The 16,049-nt window shown below is 40.5% G+C and overlaps 3 protein-coding genes across 4 annotated transcripts; 2 read left to right on the plus strand and 1 right to left on the minus strand.

Annotated features, from left to right (window-relative positions):
* The first annotated feature begins 15 nt into the window (after positions 1 to 15).
* On the plus strand, positions 16 to 3,765 carry LOC135673174 (cis-prenyltransferase 4, chloroplastic-like). Its single transcript, XM_065181969.1, has 3 exons — positions 16 to 562; positions 650 to 717; positions 3,023 to 3,765. The coding sequence occupies exons 1-3, from the start codon at positions 134 to 136 to the stop codon at positions 3,471 to 3,473; spliced, it is 948 nt and encodes a 315-aa protein (XP_065038041.1). The 5' UTR covers positions 16 to 133; the 3' UTR covers positions 3,474 to 3,765.
* Positions 3,766 to 6,412: 2,647 nt separating this feature from the next.
* Positions 6,413 to 9,383, plus strand: LOC135673176 (probable WRKY transcription factor 13). The gene is made up of 3 exons (XM_065181972.1): positions 6,413 to 6,774; positions 6,896 to 7,141; positions 9,040 to 9,383. Exons 1-3 carry the CDS (start codon positions 6,542 to 6,544, stop codon positions 9,209 to 9,211), a joined length of 651 nt encoding a protein of 216 aa, XP_065038044.1. The 5' UTR covers positions 6,413 to 6,541; the 3' UTR covers positions 9,212 to 9,383.
* A 291-nt stretch (positions 9,384 to 9,674) lies between these two features.
* Positions 9,675 to 14,222, minus strand: LOC135673175 (probable LRR receptor-like serine/threonine-protein kinase At1g14390). 2 transcript variants are annotated; one of them, XM_065181971.1, is made up of 8 exons: positions 14,009 to 14,222; positions 12,582 to 13,899; positions 12,350 to 12,483; positions 11,124 to 11,367; positions 10,824 to 11,032; positions 10,693 to 10,745; positions 10,387 to 10,507; positions 9,675 to 10,154 (listed from the first exon to the last, which is right to left on the minus strand). In XM_065181971.1, exons 2-8 carry the CDS (start codon positions 13,831 to 13,833, stop codon positions 9,921 to 9,923), a joined length of 2,247 nt encoding a protein of 748 aa, XP_065038043.1. In that variant the 5' UTR covers positions 13,834 to 13,899; positions 14,009 to 14,222; the 3' UTR covers positions 9,675 to 9,920. The 2 variants fall into 2 exon arrangements, with proteins under 2 accessions (XP_065038043.1, XP_065038042.1); XM_065181970.1 differs by having other exon boundaries at positions 12,582 to 14,222.
* Positions 14,223 to 16,049: the final 1,827 nt, after the last annotated feature.

The raw sequence follows: 16,049 nt of genomic DNA on the forward strand, positions 1-16,049 counted from the left end.
TGACAGCCACAGGACAAAGCAATCGTCAATCAGCCTGTACCTGGCACTGTTACAGCATTTATTGTGAGTGCGGCATCGAACGTTGCCACCACCGCACTGCAGCTTACTGGGACGGTGAGACCGCGAGAGCAGCATGCTGTCTTCTCTCCACCTCAACCCCACTTTGAACTACGCGACGCTCAACTACTCCTCCACTCTGCTTCTTCTACGTGGTAGTAGAAGAAGAACAAGAAGAGGTGGAGCGAACGACTCTTTGGTCTCTACTGCTCACCCTGCTCGGCAGTATCCTTCGCTAAGCGCCTCTCTTGCCCCCGCTAGAGAGGAGGAGAGGAAGGAGGAGGCTTTGCTGCCGCCTCACTTGCGGCCGGAATCGCTGCCCAGGCACGTGGCGGTGATAATGGACGGGAACTCGAGGTGGGCGAAGGCGAGGGGGCTGCCGTCGTCGGCTGGGCACGAGGCCGGGTACCACACCCTTAAGAAGATGGTCGAACTCTCGTGCCAGTGGGGGATTCGGGCGCTCACCGTCTTCGCCTTCTCATCCGAGAACTGGACCCGCCCCAAGGTTGGTTCCGGGTTTGCAATTCCATATCCGGAGGTCGCTGCTGTCTGATGCTTGGCTAACTCGTGGCTCTGGCATTTTGTCGAACAGATGGAGGTTGATTTCCTAATGACGCTGTTCGAGAACGTTCTGAAAGAGAGTCTCGGAGAGTTCTTGAGGTACTATTTTACAACTTCGATACTGTATTTGCTTCCGTATTTTTTTTGATGTCGAATTCGATTAAAGTTCATTCGTAACTCCTACAAGCACATGAAAGATTCAAGTTTAATGCACTTTAGGCAACAAGTCAATTTTGGTCGTCGGTAAAAGCTTATCCTTCTGCCGACTGGAGAAAGATTAGTCTATCTGCCAAATCTTATAAGCTACCGGAAGCTATCACTGGGTGAATAACAATAATTAAGAGAAATATAGTGGCATGTATGATTTCACCTTTATCTTGATTTCACAACTACTGATCGTCGAAGGACATTTTGACTCGGACATGCCTTGACGGTGTTTGTTTCAATGAGGCAATGATAATACTGTCTCATTTTTCATTCAAGTTTGTCAGGTCCGCTTCAGCAGTATTAACAGATTGTTTATTTAGAGAGTATTGAATAAGAACTTACCTCTTGCCCCATATATTTCCTTGAGTTTTGCCCCTGCAAACATGTCTTCTTTCTGCATCCTTTGTGCTTTCAGCAGCCATACTTCCATCTCAGGACTGAAGCACACATTCTTATATTGATCTGTGGGACATAGTTAAAGCAAAGAAGGGATGAGAGAAAAGTCGGGATTCCCCATGGATTAATCATTGAGAACTGACCGTTCAAGGAACTAGAAGTTAGATTTCCCTATTTAAAAGACAATGCAGAGATAGGTTGATTTTTAAACCAAGTAACAATCTTTCCATGAAAGAAGAATTATCAGTATCTATGTGGATGATTGCCACTGGTTATCCAGAATTTCCTAAATTTGAGATTTCTTGTGAAAGATTTGATAGTAATTCAGCAAAATATGTATGAATTTCCTCTTTGTTTGGAAGAATGAACAACATGAGAAATTACTAATAGGATCAGAAGTATTTTAGTGTTAATAAAGAAATTCAAATGGTTAAATTTACTAAAGCATGACCTTTCACCTGTATCTCTATTAGAACTTTGCTGAATATGAATATTTTCATATTGCTAGATCTGGTTGGTAAAGGACAATTTTCAATGTAACAAAATAGAAAAACCTTGATCAGAGTATATGTGGCTATGATTGAAGTGTATGAGGTTTTCCATGATAACATGAATTCTATTGTGACAAGAGCGGCACATAGACAGCTGAAATTTTGTTGTAAGATTAAAACTAAACTTCCAGGCAGCATATTTCCAAGGCTTGAAGTTATTTGCTACGAACGTTCGCTGCTTTGGCAGGCAGAAACCTACATCTTGTGCTAACTAAACAATGTTGCAAAGACTGTTAGTGATATCTTTGAGCTCACTTAGTGCATTTTAGCAGATGCAATTTCATAATCCATTGGTCAAAAACATATTGATGATCTTTATTAATATTGAGTCTGGAGTTGGGTGATAAGCAACTATGTTGTTCCTTAAGAAAATTATTCAGATATTCGCCATAGCCTTTCTGTCAGAGTAATGATCCTCAAGTTAGTAAGTAGGGTATAGGCACTGTTGCTTTTGAAACATGAAAAAAGATGGAACGCCTTTTTTCCTTTTGAATATATATTTCATGCGCATTCTTTTTTATCTGAAGTTTTTTCATATAGAACAGGAATATACTGGTCACTTCTCTATATCGTGTGTTAAGAAATGATGGGAGGCAATGTGGATCTTCTTGATGTACTTGAATTCCTAATTGGCCCTCGCTAAACATATTATCCTTCTATTTAATTATAGATACTCTTGAAGAGTACTTCTTACACAGAAGTCTCTACTACTTATTAAACTATTAACCACACTGACAAAGCAGAATGTTACTTGCCATTATGACGAGTTTTCTTTTCTAAAGAGATGCAAGATTCTTAAAGTGTCATTTTACTTTCTATCTGCAATTTGTGAACAAATTTTTGTCCGTATTCTGTGTCCATATCAGTGTGCAAATTTTAAGCAGGGCTCTAGTAATATTTTACTGCATTTAAGTTCTTCGATTTTAGCATTGGTTCTTACTAAATGTGGGCCTTTTGATTGTTACATGTCCACTACTTTAGTTTTGATAAAAGGCTCTGTCCTCCTATTGCTTGTCTGCCGATTTATAATACCGTGGCCTGATTTGTAATACTGTACCAGTGGCCTTTGATGTCTAAAACCTAGAAATAACAACTAAATAAGGTAAGATCTAAGGATTCAGGTGATTATGCTGTAAAAATATTTTAAAGCCTAAGAGATAACTGCTTCAATCTACTATGGTTTTAACCAAGAAATGGAGTATTGTTCAATAGAATGACATAAATCGGAATGTTTGTCTGGTTCTTTACAGGGAAGGGATTCGGATTTGCATAATTGGCGATTCCTCAGAACTGCCGCAATCACTACAGAAGCTGGCTAAAGAAGTAGTAGATAAGACAAAGAATAATACACAGATTGATTTGATTGTGGCAATCAGCTATAGTGGGCGGAAGGAGATAACACAAGCATGTCAAAATATTGCACAAAAGGTAAAGGATGGTTTGCTCGAGCCGGAAGATATCACGGAGTCACATATTGAGGAAGAGCTTGAAACAAACTGCATCCCTGAGTTCCCAAATCCAGACCTACTTATCCGTACAAGTGGCGAGCTGAGGTTGAGTAACTTCTTGTTGTGGCAGTCAGCATACACTGAGCTTTTCTTTACAAATACATACTGGCCTGACTTTGGGGAGGCTGACTATATCGAAGCTTTGACCTCTTTCCAGAATAGGCAGAGGCGTTTTGGCCAACGTATCAACTGAAAATGCTATAGTTTGGGGCATTATGGTTGGTTCTGTCTACAATACAAGATCAGATGACAGTGAAATTGGATAAATCTTGCCCAGAATCATGCTACAAGGGTACAATGACTGTGCTCCATAATTTATGGTCTGCAAGAAAGGTCCATGTATCTGTGTAACCTGGTTATCACTTTGGTGAGCCTCATGATACAGGGTACTGCCCTGTATAATATTTTCTTATGGGATCATGTACTGCAACTGGAAGTTGTACAATTCATCTTGAGAATGAGAATGTTCTGTCAACAGTTGATAATTGATGTGATTTAAGTTCGCATGATACAATTTGCCTGGTTCACATTCAATCATTGTTTTCTTATTACATTTTGTTTTCGCTCTTCTTCCATATAGGTGATCCTCATTCCCCATTACTTATATTTTTCGAATTTCGCAAAGTACATACCTTGTCAACTGATAGTATATATTCCCGCAATAGCAATTTATTGTGCGATAACAAAAGAAGACTGCTTCCTATTCTTTCCTATATTTCATAACTTGTACATGGTGGTAAGTTTATTTAGGTGTACAAGTTTTAATTTAAAATTTTCTATATTTCATATAATTGGTGTGTGTTTTTTTGTTCTTGTAGGGTAAAAGGAGCCCATAGGCTAATGAGGCTTCATCAGGTGGGGCACAATCTAATTGTGTGCAAGGAAGATTGGACCCAGGCACACCACAAGGGAGTGAATGCCCCTACCAACTGGGCTAGCCAACTGCTATAATGGCTAGTTTGCCATTTTGACTTCTCTGTTGAATTCCCAATTTGTCTTTGCATGTAGATCTTTCAGTACAAATCTTTGCAAGTTCAAGCAGCAAAAACTATTAACCAAACAGTTACAGATCTGAATTAATCCAAACCGAAGTTGCTCATGAACAGAGAGGTGCAGGATCTGGAGCACCAACTTGGTGATGCTGGTTTTACTTGCCCGATCTGCGGTATTCCAGCTCTCGAGCTGCTTCCTCAATTCTTTCTTGTTTTCTAATGTACTGGGCGACACGAAGAGACCAGTTGGAAGATGTCTTGGAATGATGTTGATTTTCTTCTATCAATTTTGATAGTTGCTTCTACCTCTTTTGGAGTTCTTATGTGTCTTACACAAAAGTGTCATCAGGTTTGCTAGTAAGTTGCTGCACCATTGCTCTGTGTCCCTGACTTTAAATTTGGCAGTGACATATGAAGAGGTTTGTTCCTCATTGACTTCTCACAGGTGGAAGTCCCATTTTTCCTCAACAACAGTGGTCCTTTACATGTGGATGCATCCCCAGACTTGATGGACCACAGATGAATGTAGTTAACTACATACAAACTAAACTTCATCTAGGCTACATTAACACATCACAGACTGGATGGTGAGCTATATTTTTCTTATTTTCTGACCAGTTTAGGATTTCTTTGACAAAGTTGAATGTTTCTGATTTCTTGAGAGGGCAGAATTAAGTCTTCAGATCACTGCACTTCCTTCTCTTTTGGGGGAGGGGAGTAACAGAGAGGGCAATTAGAAGTTTCAAGCCAGAGCAAATTACAGAAGAGTGAAAAGGAAGAGTGAGATTAAATGGGAAGGGGAGATGGTGGAATGTAATGATTGCAAGGGACAGAAATGATTGAGGCTATATGGCCTCTCATTTTTCATGTCATGTTCCTTTTTATCTTTGACATGTTGCCTTTTTGGAGTGCAACAGCTTCATGGATATATACTGCACTGTCTTACCTCTTAATGTTACAATAATGTCTTAAAGTTCTATGCAAGATTATTACATATTCGATGAAATGAGTTGTTTGAAGATGTGTTGATGGCTGACTTGATGCATAGGGCATGATTACTGTAATCTCCTGCTCCATTATGATCTCATGTGCAGACATGCATGCACATGAAAAAGATGATGACACACGTGTTGCCGGAAAAGAAAAGTAATTATTCATTCACTAAGATCACTCTCTAAGCTATGCTGCATTAGGCTTTAGATGATTGCTTGTATCTGTGTACACCAATGTGTAGATAGATCGATGCAATCACCAATTTGGATTGCTAGAATCAGACTCACATGACCAATAGTCAACAGTGTATTTCTAGTTAAAAGGAGGAGCAATGGAGAGAGTCAAGCAATCAAAAGTGGCCAGTGAAAGCTTTAGCTTCTTGCCAATCATTATTGCCTTCCACCACCACCACCACCATCACCAGAGACTGGCAGAGATTTAGCATCATTGCTGCAAGTGCAGAAAGGATTCCAAGGTGAAAGGATCTCTATGTGTTTCTGTGACTGATGAGAGCTACTCAAATCATACATTGAATCATTTGAAATACAATGGTAGTTTGATTGTGGTATAAAGTGAAACCAGCTGACTACAATCTTCTGAAGAACATATATCAGAGATCATCTTTCTCAAAGTAGAGATCTCTTCCTTGTGAAATGAATCTGCAAAGTCCTCATGACATACATATTGTTCCAAAGCAACACAAAAAACAAGAGAGATGACAACTATTGCAAAGTTTGACAGTAAGTATAACTAACAACTGAAACTAAAGCTTTGCTCAGTTGAATGAAGTGTACTTAACACTAATAGGTGTTTGCAGGACATGCAAAGTAATTCTTTACTTCAACCTATATGTGTAGTATGGATTTAATTAAGGACCTTCTTTTTTTTCTTCTCTTATAAATTCATATCTTTGGAGTACTGATTGTGGAGTTGGTAAAGTTGGAGGGATCTTTGGACAAAGTGAACTTATTTTATTCCTTTCTATAAATGGTCTAGTATAGGTCAGCCATTACAATGCACCTAGACAAAATAATTGGATCATATTACATAGGAATCACATGAGAGTGCAATTTGGAAGAAGATGTAATAGATATTAATGTTAATGTCTGCTATCTTCCAATCCTCTTTAAGATTCTACATCCTTTTTCTCATTGACTTGTAGTGCAACCTTTCACCACCTTACTCTGCCCCTTATTAGATAGGAAGAGAGTTAAGGGAGAGTGCAAGGGATGTTTCCTTCCACCAGCAGTGGAGTGATGAACAGAGGGTCTTACACATGAGCTTCAACCTCCAAAGCTCACATCCTCCACTGAGCTTCTCTCCCTATGGGCTACCAAGCTCTCTCAGCAAGACTTCCACTGTTGGAGTAGGAGGAGGAGGAGGAGGAGGAGAAGCTGCTGACTGCCACTTGAGAAGAACCACCCCATCCTTGCCTCCGAAGCATGGAGATGTTGGCTCATCAGGTCATCTTGGCGGATCACCAGCACAAAGATCAAGAACTGAACCATGGTAAGACCCTCTCTCTCTTACAAAGCGTCACATGTTTTTCCCTTTCTTAGGATTCTTACATCTTTGCACCAACACACACATAAAGATGTCTCATGAGTTCGATTTGTGCTTTATGTTTCAGGCCGTGCGACGCAGACGGAGAGTCGAACGGCAAGGGTTCATCGAGAGTGAAGGGTCCTACTGCAATCAATAATACCATCAACAGCCTTTCGGTTGGTGGTGCGAGGATGAAGAAAGTTAAGGCGAAGAGGAAGGTGAGGGAACCCAGGTTTTGCTTCAAGACGATGAGCGAGGTAGATGTGTTAGATGATGGCTACAAGTGGAGGAAGTATGGCCAGAAGGTCGTGAAGAACACCCAACATCCAAGGTATATATATATGTATATACCTATATAATCAGCCTGAGATGAGAAGACAACTGCATGCAGTACTTGTCATCTTCTTCCTCAATTTCCAGTCTCCATCTTCTCCTTTTGGGTTTAGGGAATGCAAATCTGGCATATGATCTACATCTCGACGTTAATCTTAACCAAGTCTTGAATCTTCAAAGGATTTAGCAAATCTACCACTAACAATCAACAAGTTTTTGACATTTACAGGCTTATTTTGATTAGCATATGGCTCTAAGTGCATGAAAAGGGTTTTCGAAGAAACTTGCATCAGGAAATTAAAAGAAATTGCATCTCTTCCCAATGATTTATCCATCATGTTAGGAAAAATGTCAACAGAAGTCTTGATGATAATCTATAGTTTTCCTGAAGACCAAAATATTTCTAAGAGGAAGAACCAAAAATTCAATTTCATGTAAAATACTGAACATAAATTAGAAATGATGATGCTTGTGGCAATCCTGATGAACAAATGAGGAAGGAATCCATAGGAAGATTGCATAAGAAGACCACTATATTTGTTGCCTCGTGGATACATGACAAAAGAAGATATGGAAGATGCTGAAATATATATTGGAAGGATTGGAAAATTGAGATGGCTAAGGAATAATTTTCTGAAGAGGAAGACATTCTTTTCTTAACCCTCACATGTTAGTATAGAATTAAGGCAGTAAGTTTCTTCTTCTGAGTTCTTATCATATATGGAAACTTGTTCTCTTGAGCTAAGGTAAATATATTTCATAAGCTTGCTTGTTATGAGAGGCTCTGAGTTACAATAGGGAACAATTATTTCCTTCCTATATATGCAGGATATATTTCTCTTGAAGCAAAAGTTATGTTGAGCCACATAAGATAAGTTCATGACCATCTAAAGTTTATCATCAACAAGCAGATAATTACTGTACTTGAGCTTATTTCATTTTATAGATCTTTTGCTGTCCTGGTTAAAGTTTCTGACTTACATGTATCAAAGTTAGTTTTAGAATGGCTTGGAACTCTTGACAGTGTTCATGGTAGATAATATCCCAGTCAATGTTAAGCTTGACATCTTCTCCATTCTTGTGATTTGGCCATATTAATCTTGAATTAGAAGTGGGAAAACTGCATAGTGGTGAAGCTTACTGCTACACTTCGCTAGCAGTCGATCATTTTCAGAAATGACCGCACATTAAACATGGTGTTATCTCATTTGCTGCATACAGCAGTAGATTGATGCTGTAAAAGGTATAGGAAACATCACTGAACAAAAGAAGAGGTCCAAGTTTAACCTTAAGACATGGGAATGCATCCATCCATGTAAAGAGTGCTTTAGAGTTGAGCCCCAGTAGGAACATGTCACTGCTACAGATCCTGCAAAAGAGCAACAGGGGTTGGTGGTGGCACCTACAAAAGCTTTTGGGATTGGCCAAGATCACAAGAAATGATGATTATGGAAGACCAGCGTCATGCATAAAGTGAGGCACCATCATTTACCTCTCCATTTCCTGGACCTCTTGGCATGGGGTCATGTGTTTGCCTCGGAGAAAATGCTAGCCAACAGATTCATTCATATTGGCTGTTACGAGGTGTTAGGGTTCCTTCTTGGTCACATTATCAGGTTATGATGATGACACACTGTGAGACCCACTGAGAGGCATGTAGGACTTGCACCCAGCTAACAGTCCTCTCTCTCTCTCTCGTGGCCTGATCTGCTAGTTCATGATTCCACTGAGGTCTCTGGCTCAGCACTACATGAAAAGGAAGCGATGCCATCCGCAATCATTCCTTCCTACTACTACCTTGGTGGTCCAACCACTGTTATCTTGAGATTAATGCGTTCCAGTCTATTGCCAGTAAATTTGAAGGCTCGGCCGTGTAATGGGTTGTGTCATGAACAGGAGCTACTACCGATGCACACAGGAGAATTGCCGGGTCAAGAAACGGATCGAGCGGCTGCCGGAGGATCCACGGATGGTGATCACGACGTACGAGGGCAGACATGTGCATTCTCCATCGCATGACGAGTCGTCGTCGTCCCAAGTTTCGTCCAAGGTCACTGTCTTCTGGTAGTCGTCGTCTCGAGCTGTGCATTGTGTGCATACTAGTTTTACGAGTTCTTTCAGTGCAGTAATGTGTCAGCATGTGTTCTCAGAACCTGTGTTCTTTCTCTGTGATCCCAAAACTATCTGCAATCCTATGCTGCCATGTTAATGGTTTTAGAGAAAAGAAGAAGTTTATAGAACTCGTAAGCCAACATTAGGAACCGTTGGTGTTCTTTCGATCTAATAGCTTATCAACATAAAGTTTATGTTAGACCATCAAGAATAAGAGCCTAAATGAAAGGCTTTGAGAAATAGTTATGAGATCCACCAAGGTGAGACTATTTCTCAGCATATCAACATATAAGGTCTATGTTAGACCATCAAGAACAAGAGCCCAAATGAAAGGCTTGGAGAAATATTTATGAGATCCACCAAAGTGAGACCATTTCTAAGCAGGAATATTAATAGCCTCCAATGCCAACTCCAATTAGTGTTCTCCAATAATTAATTTGATTATCTAATGTATGTAAGAAAAATGACACTTTTGAGCTGTATGTATGTTTGATTGCAAAGCTGTCACACATTTGCAGAACTTGATCACATAGTGTACACATTTGACCTTATTATGGTGTCTTACATAGCCTGCGTGTAGAAGTACTGCTGTTCTATTCAGATGGCACCAAACCTTTCCAGAGACTGAGAAGAAACAAAGCCATAACTTGAAGTCAGGTGAAGAACTACATTTGGAAGCTTAAGTTTTCACTGCTTCCCCAGCCATCTTGGACTTGCACTGAGTATTGCAAATTCCAGAGGATATCATCAATCGACGGGCGTTGCTTAGGATCTTTAGATATGCAACTGAGGGATACTTCAACTACTGTTCTTAAGGAGTTGAGAGCAAAACTTCCGCGAATTGCAGGGTCAGCAAGTCCCTTCAGGTTTGCTGGGTTATCTGCTAAAATTTTCTGAAACTGCACAAACAAGTAGTTGATGTTTACTTGACATGGTATTACTGATCACTGTCACAAAACATTTTGGTACATGGTAATGTTCTGCGCTGCTTTCAATACGAAATTTGCTTTACTTGCATACGTCATTAAGAATGAACATTCATTTGCAAAACCCCTACCAATATATCTCTTATGTGTGATACGTAATGAATTCTCCATGCTAAATTAACTCATAGAGGAGAAGTCCATTTACCTTAGCTCTGAGAGAGTCTAACTCACTTCTGGACCCCATAGATTTCCCTGTGATAATCTCTAGAAGAATGAGTCCGAGCTGATAAATATCTTCTTTTTCACCATTTGCCACAGTGCCGATACTGCAAGCATGAGAAAGAAAAGTTGAGATTCCATCCGTTTAGATCTTTAACATGATGACCACATTTTGGGAGAATTGGCTTCATAAATTCATCTCAAAAGGAACTAATTAGATGTCATCATCATCATCATCTTCAGATGACTGTTGTTTCTCTCTGGTTGGAATAATTCAGACAAGAAAGATTACCTGCTAAGATGTCCCTTGTCCACTGTACCAGTCAAAGGGCTCTCAGAGCCTCCCTGATGTATCCAAGATAGAGACTTAGAATCGAAATATGTAACATGTACAACTTTTAGCTGAAATCAGGTAAGAATTACCTTGTTGCTTTTGAGATTTGGAAGTGTTGGAAGATTATAATTGCTTATTTTTGCAGTGAGAGTTTGATCCAACAATATATTCTCTATGTTAAGATCATTTCCAGTGATACCGAGAACTGTAACGGTATGTAAGAATTGGATTCCCCTTGCAACTCCAATAACAGCTGACACTCTTTGCGGCCATGTCATCATCTCACGGTTTCTCCATTCTGCACTAGTCACAAAAGAATAGAACATTAAAATCCACTAATTTCATCATATCCTCATCGACAGCAAGAGAAAGATTGCCAGTTCTATTACCACCAAGATGGTCCCTTAGATTTCCATTAGTGATATGTTCAGAAACAAGGAAGACAGAATCCATAGTGTTGCCACCATCCGGGCCACTAGCAATGCAATGTCCGACAATGCTGACTAAATGATGATGCCTGAGCTTTGAGATGATGTCCATATACTGAAGTAGGCTCCGTCGTGAAAGCTTCTGTCGCAATTTCAAATGTCTAATTACCACCCAACAGCCATCTTGGAGCCAACCTTTATAGGACTGAGGGGACACAAATTCAAAAGGTCAAAGAGCTCAGCCAGATACCCTTTTTCTAGTGATGATGTAGATGATTGCAAATGAAATCTTAAATGCTAGAAAGAGTAATGGTCATTATACTCGTCATCACCAGCAAACTGCATTATAGATTGTAATACTTAAAACAACCTTGCAAGAGATATCTTAGGCTTCACTTGAAAGTTTCCTAGTGGCATTAGATTAAATATGGACCTTAATTAAGAATGAAGCCTTACAAACCCATCTTATACCAAACCACAACTATGAAATGATGAGATTCGTGTTTCACCTAACAAAGGATCGATCACTTATTGCCTGTGAGTTCTAAAATATTGAGTGCATAGCGTGAATGATAGAGACTTGGGAATACTAGAGACCATAACCGGCCAGATAAGGCAAGTTTAGAGGTCAAAGTTAGAACTCATGTTCATAAGATCTAATCTCTGTGGAAAAAAATTGCACACACAAATATGTGGTTTATTTGACCAAAGAAATTCACAAATGAAATAATATTGATTTCACCTAGGATTTTTAATTAAGCTATTCATCTTTGACATGGGTGTGGAAGATGATTTCTATTTTGAGACTAACCTTGTGAATGGACAATACAATTTATGGCACAGAATTATGCTGTGTTCTGTTTAATCGACAGATGGGATAATTGACAGATTATATGCTTTCAAATCATGCCGTCTTTGGGAGACAGATAGAAAGTCCAGTCATCTTTGTGCTATTATGCTGATCATCACCTTTTTCATTCAGCAGAAAAAAAAAAAAAACAAGAACAGGAGAAGAATCAAAATTTGAGCATTGAAAGAGGCAAATGAATCAATCTTCTACAAATGCATTCTGACCGCACAATCAAAGGCAAGAGGGCATGTAAAGCATGAATGTTCCAATCTTGAGCTGACAATACTATTTATTAGGCAGGTTCCGATTTCTCTGTCTCATAGGCATCAATACATACCTGTGCTTGAGGGCTGTCTTCAATCAAGTTTGATGGATCAAAACTGTTGGTAGCATCCTCAAGTTCCTCCATACTGAAGACACGATATGGTGTTTGCCCAAGAGTGCCGATCCTAATTGTACGAGACATGTGCCCTTCAAAGGATTATAATTTGCATTGCATCAGACAATGAGCCAACAGCAGAGTGAGCATATAACACAAGAAGAAAAGGTAGAGCATAAATCTTTCTTACTTGCTTCAGCAGGACTTCTCGAAGCAACCAGAACCAAAGATTTTCCTGCACTGGGTGTGCTGAAGATGTTGTTGGCCTCTCGATCCTCTGGTCTTAGTTTCTTAAAGATCAAGAAGACTAGTAATCCAACTAACACTGCACCAGCAATGACTCCCCCAACAATGGCAAATATAAGGCCCAAATTGCTCTTGGATCCACTGATCTTGTTTGCCGAAGGCAAAACTGCGGCCAACGCACCCTGATTGCAGTAAGAACTCGGATGCTGGAACCCGAAATCCCGTGAATTCAAGCAGTTCCCTGAACTCAGTACTACCCGGGTCGAGGAATTTGATTGGATGCATGAAGGCAGTCCTCCGACGATAAGATTGTTCGAGATATCAACATATCCGAGTTGATTGCTGCATGACAAATTTGCCGGAAGTTCTCCGGTTAGCCTGTTCTTAGACAAGTCGAGATACTGCACCGATGGCAATGAAAACAAGAACGCCGGGATCCAGCCATTGAGCTGGTTGGAAGACAAATCCAGCTTCTGGAGGTGGTCGAGTGATGCGAGACTGTCCGGGAGTTTGTCGCGGAAGCTGTTGTTGTTAAGGAGCAAAGTCACAAGGCTACTGCTCAGAGACGGGAAGTCTGGCCCGAGGCGATTCCCTGACAAGTCCAGTTGGAGGAGGGCAGTCAAGGGGTGGAGGCCAGGAACCGTTCCGTTTAAGGAATTCCTGCTCAAAACGAGGTTTTGGAGGCTCGTGATATTGGAGATCTCCGGTGGGATCACCCCCGAGAAGTAGTTCGAGCTCAAGTTGAGAACTTGGAGCGAGGAAAAGCGGTTCACCTTGGCGGGGAGCGGTCCCTGGAGGCCGAGAGAGACGAGGGAGAGGGTGGTGAGGTCGGGGAGCCTGGAGAGGGTGGTAAAGAAGGAGTCGGAGGAGAAGTTGGCGGACAGGGGCCGGCTGGCGCCGCCGACGATAGAGAGCTCGGTGACGCGGCCGCCGGCGCAGGAGATGGAGAGAGACGGGGAAGGCGAGAGGTAGCAGAAGGCGGTGGCGTTGGACCAGCCGGCCAGCGGCGGCGGGTATTCCAGGAGGCGCTGGAGGCGGAGCAGGGCCTTGGATTGGGAGGGGGAGAGCGGTTGGGCTGCGGATGGAAAGCAGAGGAAGAAGACGGCTGAGACGGCGGCGATGGAGACAATGCAGAGATCAGGGAAGGAATTAGCCTTCGGGTGTGCTAAAAATCCCATCTTTGAGAAAGCTCGCATGCAACAGTTCAGCGATAATCTTTATCGAAGCTGAAAAAGATTAAAAGCTAAGCCTGTTCTGCAAGGCTGCAGCAGAAAGCAGAGTTCCATGTATCGGTACTTCCATAAAGTACTTCAAAGCTTTTGGAAACCGACAGCGTCGGAGAAGGGAGGCAGATAAGGATGAGAGGTTTACTGTGTTTGGGAGGCGGCAACGGGTAGATCAAAGTTTTCAGGAAGAATAATGGTGATGTTGATCGAAGCTGTGCAATGGAGACCGCAGTGTCCGCAGGCAAAAGCTGATCAGGTTTCTTCCATGTGATGTACACTGGTTTTACGCTTACGGCTGATGACTTTGCACTGTTCTCGAGGGGCCATCACTCGCAGACGAAGAAGATGAAGTCTACCACTTGGCGTTCATCATCTCATAGTCCAACTGCAACATGGAGGACTTGCATCAATCACTACCGTTCATACGAGTCCGTCCATCACAGCCGGAGTAGATTCAGCCTCGTCGGCCAACATGTGGTGTAGTATTCCAAGACAGCTTTCGAGGTAAACGCTTGGCAATTAATATGCATGTGGAGGCTCCCATCTCCTGGTTGGATTTGTTGGAGCATCCATTGATTCGGTTGCTGAGTTCTCTGTACGATATGTCATTCGATTCGAAGATGATCCAAATCAAAGGAAGAAAGAATTCGATGTGTAAGTTGATGTCAGTATCATTTAATAGTTATGGCTGCATCTCTACTGTACAAAGAGTCAAAAGTCAGAGAAATTTTGCAGAGAAAGACAAAGGGTTTAATGGGAGTTGGTGAGAGAGAAGATGAGATCCACTTGTCTCCTTGTGCATTGTCTTCGCTTCAGGCTAGTTGAGCTCATTGTGGTCTCTGGACTTCTGAATGGGTGTCGGTGAGTACATCTTATATTGCCTCAATGATATGAGAAGTGTCATTATGGATGTTATGGGTCCAGGAAAAGGTCTCTCCATCAGATCAATATTGATTGCTGGTGCAAGGAAGGAGAGGAGGAATGGTGGAGGAAGAAAAAAGAAAGAGGAAGGAAGATAATAGCAAAGGAAAAAGAAGGATGAAAAGGAGAAAGGATGAGAGTATATCCTCTGATCGAATGACATTGATGAAAGACAACAATGACCTCAAACGACAGTGGCGACATGAAGATTTGATTGAGAGAGAAAGAAGTAATGCTTCTTCCTGGCGCATCAGTTGTCTGTCATGACCACACACAGTATGAAGGACATCGGTTGTTCGTCATGACCACACACAGCAGAAAGGAGCTTTGCTTGAGCCCGAAAGTGGGGAATGTTCATGCCTTGTCGAGGAACTAAGCTCGATGTTGTTGGGTGAAGCTGTACTGCAAACATATCCTTTTCCTCGGTAACCATAGGAAAAGGTGGAGAAAGCTAAAGAGGACAGGAGATGAGCTCCATCTTCATTCAATTTGTTGCATCATACTCTACCATAAAGTTTATCTTTATTATTGGTCCATCAGTGTCATTTTCCATTCAATCAGACTGTACTGTAAAGCCTATTTACTGAGCTTGGTCTCCTGCAGTACAGAACTTGTTCCTTCTTCTCGGTCTCTCCCGACTGCAAACACAGAAGATTCTTATGACCTCCATTTCCATTCTGATACGTTTCTTGCTCGTAGTGTGCCTGGTGAACAGGAAAGACTACAAAGAAAATAATATAATATTCGAAAGGAAAAAAAAATTATATATTCATATATATATATATATATATATATATATATATATGAAATTAAATTAGCTGGAAATGTTAATATTTTCAGATACTGATTCTATAAATTATCTTGATAGTAGGAAGTTCATTTTATATTTTATATTTATATTAGTTAGAGAGATAATTTATAAGAAAAAAATATAGTAATATATTATTATATTATCAATGATGATACTTGATTTTATGGTATGCTTTAAGACTATTAATCAAGTTTTAGGACTATAAAATATTATTTCAGGATTTGGTGTTCTCAAACTCAATTTCCAAGTGATTGAGAATATTTTATAATATATTATAATAATTTTTCATTATAAGAATTATAAGTACTTTAGTAATTCTATGCATTATGATATAAAATATTTGATGATCAGAGAAAGAGTCTATAAACAATTAATGTTAATTAAAAACTTGAGTTTTATTGTATTGATTGCTAATCTATTTACTAATATTTTACAACATAAAATATTTGAAAGG

This window comes from Musa acuminata, chromosome BXJ1-5 (genome assembly GCF_036884655.1).
Source record: "Musa acuminata AAA Group cultivar baxijiao chromosome BXJ1-5, Cavendish_Baxijiao_AAA, whole genome shotgun sequence".
NCBI lineage: Eukaryota > Viridiplantae > Streptophyta > Magnoliopsida > Zingiberales > Musaceae > Musa > Musa acuminata.